We start from the raw sequence: 9,313 nt of genomic DNA on the forward strand, positions 1-9,313 counted from the left end.
TTCATAATAATTTCAAGAAGGAAAGTGCCATGTGTACTCTTCAAAATAAAGCAATAAAAAGCGTATGTCACCGACCTTTCAAAAAAGTTATAAGTAATTTTCATGTTTTTTTCTCGTTCATTTTGAAGAAAAGAGTTGTCTTTCTTCAGACCATTGCATCTGACGTCATAGTACAAACTGTCCTTGCTGGTGCACTATTTGAAAAAAAAATCGCAAATTGGACGTTTGAAACCCACATTTAAATTTCCAAGAATGACAACTATATTCGCCTACTTTATTATCCGGTAATACAAGAGATTAAATGCATGTGTCGGTATCAGATCTTACGATGTTGCCGCACAATATTAACCTTCAGAAACACCATCCGTCGGAATGGAAAATTGTTTAACGTTTTCTGTGCCATGGGCCGATTTTAGGCCGATTTGTATATACTACGTTGACTGCCACGGGCCGATTTTCGGACGATGTTTTTTCCTTGACGTCGAACAATAGGTTTCAGTGACGTCGCTTCTTTTGTGTACTGTGGGAGGGGCTACAGCACGTTGCTTAGATGCATGCAAAGTGCTTTCAATTTTTCATTTAAGCCGCGTTGGCCATACTTTTATGCAATTTTTAATTTGTTTTAATTTGTGTGGATTTTCTGCTGATTTTCTTTTTTGTATTGTATAAAAAAAATAATATCAAAGAAATATTACAGTTTCACTAAATTATGATAGCAGTCGAAAAGCTTAATTACTGAAACCAATTTTAATGCACTGCATGTGCACCTTTTATGGAATAATGATTCTTCAGAAGTACGCTGAATCGAAATCAAACACTACAACAGGCATAAAACATTCAATGAGCGAATTCCAATTCAAATAGAATGACCGATTAAAATCAATTAAAAAAAACCAAATACCATCAAGAAATAAGTCAAATAGGGTAATTTCAAAAGTGCTTGTCATGCTCCTGGTACAGAGACATCTTTATGTGAGGGGTGAGGATTCGATGCATTATAAATGACTATTTCATGTAATTGTAGTGGGTTGTCTGAACACCTGTTATAAAATAAAAACATTTGATTAGAAACAAAAAATATACTTTAATCATGATTCAACACATAAATGATTGTCTTTACAATCCCGGTGAACACCTTTTCCGCAAACTCGACATACAGTCCTACTCCTCCTTCGACCCCCGTAACCATTTCTGTCTGAACATACATCGCAATCTTTTTCTCTGTGACCGGGCAACTTTCTGATCCCGTGTTTGTTCTTATTTTGTCTATTGTCGTCTTGGTTTTCGTTTCTTAGCACCATGTGATCTTTAGCGAGATCCTCTATCAGCCTTTGTGTGAAGGATAGTCTTGACAATTTCGGATTATCGGAAGTGTTTTCTTTATAAATAATGTATGAATTTATTACCATACGGTGCATAAGATTAAAAACAACCTTTTTCCAAACCTTTAACGTTTTTCGTCCATCATTGTAACTCTCTGTCATCATGTCAGCCAAATCTACGCCCCCCATAAATTTATTATACGAGCAAATCATAGCCGGTTTATCATTTTCTTGTGCTGCTTTAGAAAAAGAGGATATGATTCTAACTGGTTTTCGACCATTCCGTTCTTTATATGCACATAACAGAATTCTTCCTTGTCTAATATAAATGCTCTCCTTTTCCTGCAAAACAGGATTCTTGATTGTGTTTGGCATTTGCCGATTAGCGCGTAATGTTCCAGTGAACAATGTTCCTTTTGCTAAAAGCTCTTTAGCCAGATTAATTGAGGAGAAAAAACTGTCAGTAAATAAATGATAAGCTTTGTTAAACAATCCTGCGGCATCTAACAGTTTGTTGACTACGTAAGCACCCTGTAACATTCCTTGTGGTGTTGGGTCATATTGTTTGCCTTTGTAAACACTGATTTGACAAATATAGCCACTGACGGCCTCGGCTAATACCCAAAGTTTGACTCCAAATTTCGCCGCTTTTGAAGGAATGTATTGTATTATTGATGACCGGCCTTTAGATGCGATTAAGCTTTCGTCAATACTTAGGTTCTGTTTTGGAATGTAATGTTGTTTCGACTGTCGATTAAAAAGATCAACGAAGCACTGAAATTTTGATGTGGGTGAATAATTATCGTCGTTCCGATTCGGTATTGTAGTATTATCTACGATATGAAAAAATTTTAAAATGCTCTGAAATCGATTTCTAGAAAACATGTTACGAAACCAAACAGTATCCTGGCTTTGAAATTTGGTGTTCCAATATTCTGTAATGGAATGTTTACGTATAAGGCCCATGTTAAGTATTACTGATATAAATCCTTTCATCTCATCTAAAGTTACAGCACCAACTTTAAACCAGGAATGGAGACGCGAAAATCTTCTTATCCTCTGCTGACTAGTGATGAAGTCTTGTGCATACCTGTAAAAAAAATGACAGTATTATAATTGATATGAAATATACAAATGGTAAAAATAATCTTAGAATTAAAACATGTTTAAAACATTCTCAACGCGTGACCTAATAAATTATTAATTCACGAGTGCTCGTAGCCCATTAGGTAATTTTTAGTGCTTTTTTGTTTAACGCCCAGCGTCAAACAAATGTGTAGAACGAGAACATACTCATACTAACGTTAAAAAAAATTCTCTGCTTTGTACTAGTTCAGAAGTTTACATTGCGCAGGAAGACATGTCACCTTACTCTGACCTTTTATTCTGACTCCCAGCCGACCAGTCATTGTTCTTATAATTTATTCCTTTTGCTTAGTGTATAGAATCAGCAAAATCATATACTAATTTTATATCTATAGTTTATATTATATTATGTGTTGAAACGACCGGGCAAAGGTAAGAAAAAACAAAGGCAAATGTCTTCATAATCGCAACGTGTGCATTAATATATCGTACTGAGTAAACTTATGACTATTTTCATATGTGAAATGTAACATATAACGCAACAGTTAGTTGTAAATTTTACCTGTTTGTCTCTCTGACAATGTGTCGTAGAAAATCAAGTGTCAGAAACAGCAAGAAGTAGTCAATAGGTTTAGCGTCGGCAGCAGGGACATTCTGAGGGCCACTGTTCTCTACAAATCTTTGGTCGTGTAAATAGTCAATCTCAGGAGGTCTAACTCGAAACCAAGGATTGGCATTCATTGGAACATCATTCATCTCATCTTCAGATTCTGAGCTACCGCTTATAACTTCAAAATCTCCATCACTCTCCCCGTCTGAAAACTGCTCTGAATCACTGGAGTCGGCCATATTTGATTCACGAGGAATATGACGTCAACCGATATATTTTTACATGACGTCAAACATTAAATCGGGTGATATCTTTTTGCGCCAAAAATGAACTTATTTGCGCCAATGCAACTTCTGCGCCAGTCCATTGAACAAATATAGGTACCATTTGCGCAAATAAAAATATTAATCTAATTGCCAATGTTTTGAATGTATTTGTTTTTTTTTTATATATTTTTGATATATCAAATTCTTCGTAAATGATTTTTTCCCTTGTCTCGGCCTTCGTCCGGGCTTGGGATCGGAATTTTACCTACTAAGTTGAAGTCTTCCGGAGCTCTGGAAATTCTTTTTGACGGTCGTTTAGATAAAATATGTTGCTTTTCGTTTGCAGGCGGTTCTTAAAAATTTTCGGTTCTATGTCTGATTCCGAGCCTAATTCACTGGGCATTTTGTTCGGATATCTTTCAAATTTGAACATCAATTTATTATTCGAACGAGCAAAATATATTCAATACAAAGTAAATAATGTACTTTCAGAAAATGTTTTTTTTATTAGTACCAAAGTTGAAAGAATTTGACAAATAGAAAAATTACAGGCAGAAAATAATTATACTCCACAACAAAAGAAACACATCAACTCAAGTGGAAAATTTTCAATTGTCTATACTTGCAAATGGGCCCATACATTTACACAATGCTTGTTGCTGGGGTCATTTGTTTTAAAACGGTGTATAGAGGCAAATTCTACTTTTTCCAATTGTTTTTTTTTTTTTTGTAGTTATGTTTCAATAGTTTCGAACCTTTCTCATCGATGTTTTTATAAATTGTTTGGAAAAGAAAAAAGAAGGCGGAGAAAAAGGGAGACTAGTTTCAGTTTCAACAGCATATCCCTTTTCAATCATTAATTTGTTAATTTTTTAATTGCAAAGATCACTCTTCGTGTTTGCAATTATTTTTCTTCTTTACTTGTGATCATTTAAGCCACAGTACTTGTATCTTGATAAAGAAAATGCGTAAATTTAATTCTTCCGTTTTCAAAAACTCTCCGAAAGTTGTTAAATTTTGTATCAGTATAAATTATAAAAATAAGGAAATGTGTAATGATTGCCAATGAAACATCTATCCACTGTTTATTTGGACACTATGGAACCATCTTTCATCTAAAAATAAAACAACGATACTTACTTTTAGTTTAAATAGTATTTATTAATGAAAAAATACATGATATATATATATATATTACAATGTTACATAAAGTTCAAATAAATGATTCGGAAACAAGTGTGAAAAAACTTATATAAATCCGTCTCCCTAAACTTACTTTTGCCCATGGGATTTTTAAAAGTCATTTTTCATAAAAGTATTACCGAAAAAGAAAATACTATTTCTACGCATAGAGAAGCAAGAGGTCTCAAAATTGCCAATCAATCAGTGAAAGACGTCGTACCCTTTTACTCAAAATCTTATGACGCGACGTTATTGTTAACGTCACTGACGGCAAATATTCTTGTGTACTTTAGAAAAAAACAAGCTTGGCAGTAAACGGAAAGTTGCGGATTTTTTCCTGGCACTGAAAGGGTTAAAATAATCTTTCACGCCGCTTTTGTTAGGAAAGTCTGTCTTTGTCCTCTGTCCCACATAAGCAAAATGATTGAAAATAAAAAAGAAATGAAAGATGGCACTGGTTAACTTACAGAGTATTTGACTATACCAGAATAGATGTACTTGTTTCTTTTTCGCGTCAATTTCAGAAGATTGCCGTAACGAACTCATTCGGTACTATTGAAAGACGGACATACAAAAGCATGGACGGAGTTCTTTATACCATTATTTTTGCCGACCTAGGACGAACGTTTAGAAATTATTGCATCGAGTTTGTGAATTCATTATTTTAGAATATTTAAGATATTAGGAAATTAAAATTATAGGTATAATATATGAATGAAAGTTTTGATTCTAAAACGTTATACATCTATCTTAAAATACAATCCTTTTATTACTACCTCATGTGTTTTCAATAAACGAGACAGTAAATATAAAATACAAAAAGTTTTTGATTCAAAAATTAATTTAGAAATAATTTTCCGTTGAAAACTACAAAGTAAGATTTCTCCAACAGGATAAAATATAATAAATCTAAATTGCTCATTTTGGAAATTAAAACAAAGAAAAGGTTGTTGCCGGCATTGAAAATCGAAACTTGTTTTCAATCTTTCCGGTCACAGTTGTAGCTAAATGAAAGGGAGCGATTTTATTTCAGATATTATTCTTGGAGCAATTGTTTTTGTCATAAGTTAAACTTACAACAATTTAGTTTTAAACACCGAAAATTTTTATTTTAATTCACATTCACATTCGCTGAGTATTAGTTTTATTAATACTTTTTGCCTTACAGCTAATTTCCTAATGCATGTAGGGTGAAACTTTGGTTGGCTTCCTTAATCAATGTTTACTCAAGTTCTGTTATTAAGATTGACATCTTTATATATAGGTATGTAAACCTGTATACATGCTATTTAATTGAATTGGACGTTATCAAAATATAATTATACAAAATATACAAACAAAGCAAGCAGGCAAACCAAGGTGCTGATCTACATACATTAGAAAATTAGCTGTAAGCTTCAGTGAGATTAGACAATATGTTTATCATTTCTCCTTAAGACAATTTGAAATGAAACAAATGACAAACAAAAATGACCCTTTGTTATCATTTTATTTTTACTATAAGATTTTGTCAAATAAGCAGTATAAATAAATTTTAACTTCATTGCAAGATCGGACATTATTTTACGAGAATCATCCAGACATCAGTTACATGCACATGTTGCCAGTATGTCAAAAATTTTAGGAATATTTGATTATGGGCCTAATCTTGTGAATACTCATTTTTTTTTTAATTTTTGAAAAATTGACACTAAAATTAGAAGGATCATTGCATAAGGAACATGTTTACTAAGTTTTAAGTTGATAGGACTTCAACTTCGTCAAAAACTACCTTGACCAAAAACTGTAACCAAAAACTTTAACCTGAAGTGGGACAGACGGACGGACGAACGAATGGACGCACAGACCAGAAAACATAATGCCCATAAATCGGGCAAAAAAAAAACTTTCACCTTACCTGTACACAATCGGCGCAAACGAAAGACAAAATCTACGCAAGTGAAGAAGAAAAAAAATGAAATGCAGATCGACGCAAATATAAGACAAAATCTACGCATGTGAAAGAATAAAAAAAAAAGGAAATGCAGAACGGCGCAAATGCAAAAAGTTGAGATCAAAATTTATATTTTATTATTTTTATTAGAACGAAGGTTAAATATAGTGTAGTATCTTATGTGTCCATTTGTGTTAAATCTCCACAGGATATTAAAGTAGCGCGACGCATAATAGTTCCTCTTTTCCTGGGAGACGTAGCGTACCTACATTTGTACGTAGCATACACCATGTTGGAATCCGTGGAAAACGCGAAATAGGACATTATAATTTGACGTTTTTTCATTGCTAGAAACAACGTCATAGAGCTTTTATGTCACTACCAAGTTGCGTTAGCTGATGCGCATAAACAATAGGCTGTTTGGTCTTTAAGGAGTTATTGCCCTTTATACATGTAGTCAATTTTTAGCAATTTTCATAAATTTTGTAAATTTTTACAAAATATTTTCCTCTGTTACTAATCATGCTAATGGGCCAAGTTCATTAAAGATAGAGATAATTGTCAGTAGCAAGAATGTTCAGTTAAGTAAGAACTTCAAACACATAACCAAAACACAATTTTGTCATGAATCCATCTGTGTACTTTGTTTAATATGCACAAAGACCAAGGTGAGCGACACAGGCTCTTTAGAGCCTCTAATTTTAGCATTATTATTGTTCATTATTTAGGTAATACATGTAAATATATATTGAAAATTTAATTGTTATTTTCATTTTGCAATTGATCTACATGTATTAATTTGCCACTGGACATTAAGCAGCCATCCATCATATGCATGATGTCTCAAACTTCCAATCTGTATCATATAAAAATGAAGAAGTGGTATGATTCCAATGAGACAACTCTCCACAAGAGACCAAATGACACAGAAATTAACAACATTAACTTACTGTACAGCCTTCAACAATGAGCAAAGCCCATACCGCATATAGTTAGCTATAAAAGGCCCTGAAATGACAAACATTGACAAATGTAAAACAATTCACACAAGAAAACTATTGACCTAATTTATGTACATGATATTCAGTCAGCTGTGAGTGCATCTTTCATGTCTTTAGAGTTTATATACCCATAGAGTATATTGCAGTGTTAGTTACATGTTCCACTGATGGATCCATTATAAAATAGACAGTGCATTTGAATTAGAAAAGAGATATGTGCATATGAATGAAAAGAGATATATTGTAAACATCAGAGAGACAGTCATCCAACAACACAAATTGTTTACAATAATTAGTCGGTTTGTTAAAATAGGTAGTGCATATGAATGAAAAGAGATTCAATTGTTGTTGTGAACATCAGAGATTCAGTAACCCAACAACATAACTTTTTAATTATGGTATCATGGCATTCATGGGTTATGTCACTTATTCAATTTATAATCGACACAATTATTTTATTTTTCAGGACATGTTTTTTTTTCCCAGGATGAGTAGTTTAAACTTCTAAACAAAGAAATATGAAACACTGTGCAGAAGGATGATAACAGATTGCGATCTGTAAGGAATAACACACATCTGGACTTAGAAATGGTACAGATCATATAAAGTGTAAATTCAGAAATTGTTGCATGCACAGTAACCTATGGCAGTAAACATGGTTAACTTCTATATCAGTTGGTCTCTTTTGTACAGTTGTCTCATTGGCAATCATACCACATTTTCTTTTTTATAGTTATTATTATAGTTTTGGATTATTTATGAATAGAAAAAAATTGAATGGTATCTGTTGACTTTAACAAGAAATTTTATTATGCTTGTACATCATGTACATGTTACACATCATTAACTAAGACTTCTCCAATAAAAAAAAAAGATTTCTCCAATGTAAATCTAAATACTTCAGATTTAATAAAAAAAACAAACAAATAGTGATGTTAGAAAATGTTTTTTTGCTGAAGAAAAAAAAATGTTGTTAAGCAACAACAAATTGATAGTTGACTAAATTTTTGTTATACATACATGTTTAACATGACTAGCACTTTAAATTCAATGTGTAAATCTCCTAAATCAATGTTGTCCTTTTATTCATATTTCACATTTAGGAGATAACTGTATTGTATTTTAAGCTCCGACGGCATCAATTGGGGATTTGATGGTCGCAAATTAAGTTTACTGGCGACGCGGTAGCGGAGACAGTAAACGGGTATTTGCGACCATCAAATCCCCAATTGATGCTGTCGGAGATTAAAATACAATATTGTTATCTCCATTCTAATGAAACCGACAGAAAACAACTTTAAAACATGTAATTAAAATCTGTCATATGCAAGTCTAACAATTGATGCCATGTAAAAAAGTGACGTTATCCAATCAAAATGAACGTTACAAACGTTGTTGCATTAGAATTGGTCATGATCAAGTTGTATAGTCATAATAATAAAAGAATGTACATACTTATTTACAAGGGAATAATCTTAATTGAGAACTGTGCCTTGGAATTCAATTTGAGATCCTTGATACACCCTGTTTATAGTTGAAAAATACACTTCATAAACATGATGAATATACACACAGATGACACTTACACATAGAATACAGATAAAAACATGCAGTTAAAACAATGCAAACATACATGTCAAAATACATGTATGTGGATATTAGAAATGAAAAAGGTGAAAAAATTCCTGGTTATGCAGTAGTGAGACATATTTTATAATATATATATATAGTGGATTCATCATTTATATATAATAGTCTTTAGATATACAAATTTTCATGAATTTTATATTGGTTCAGATGAAAAATTGGGACCAACAAAAATAAATGAATTCACAATATACAATGATATATAGTTAATTTTTCACCAAAGATTTTAATGTTTTAAAGTATTTATTATTTGTAGGAAGGAAAGC

General features: G+C 32.4%; 1 protein-coding gene across 1 annotated transcript; it reads right to left on the reverse strand.

Annotated features, from left to right (window-relative positions):
* Positions 1-1,029: 1,029 nt before the first annotated feature.
* LOC139486775 (piggyBac transposable element-derived protein 4-like) lies at positions 1,030-3,328 on the reverse strand. The gene is made up of 2 exons (XM_071271737.1): positions 2,971-3,328; positions 1,030-2,412 (listed from the first exon to the last, which is right to left on the reverse strand). Exons 1-2 carry the CDS (start codon positions 3,255-3,257, stop codon positions 1,089-1,091), a joined length of 1,611 nt encoding a protein of 536 aa, XP_071127838.1. The 5' UTR covers positions 3,258-3,328; the 3' UTR covers positions 1,030-1,088.
* Between the last annotated feature and the right edge of the window lie 5,985 nt (positions 3,329-9,313).

This window comes from Mytilus edulis, chromosome 1 (genome assembly GCF_963676685.1).
Source record: "Mytilus edulis chromosome 1, xbMytEdul2.2, whole genome shotgun sequence".
Taxonomy (NCBI): domain Eukaryota; kingdom Metazoa; phylum Mollusca; class Bivalvia; order Mytilida; family Mytilidae; genus Mytilus; species Mytilus edulis.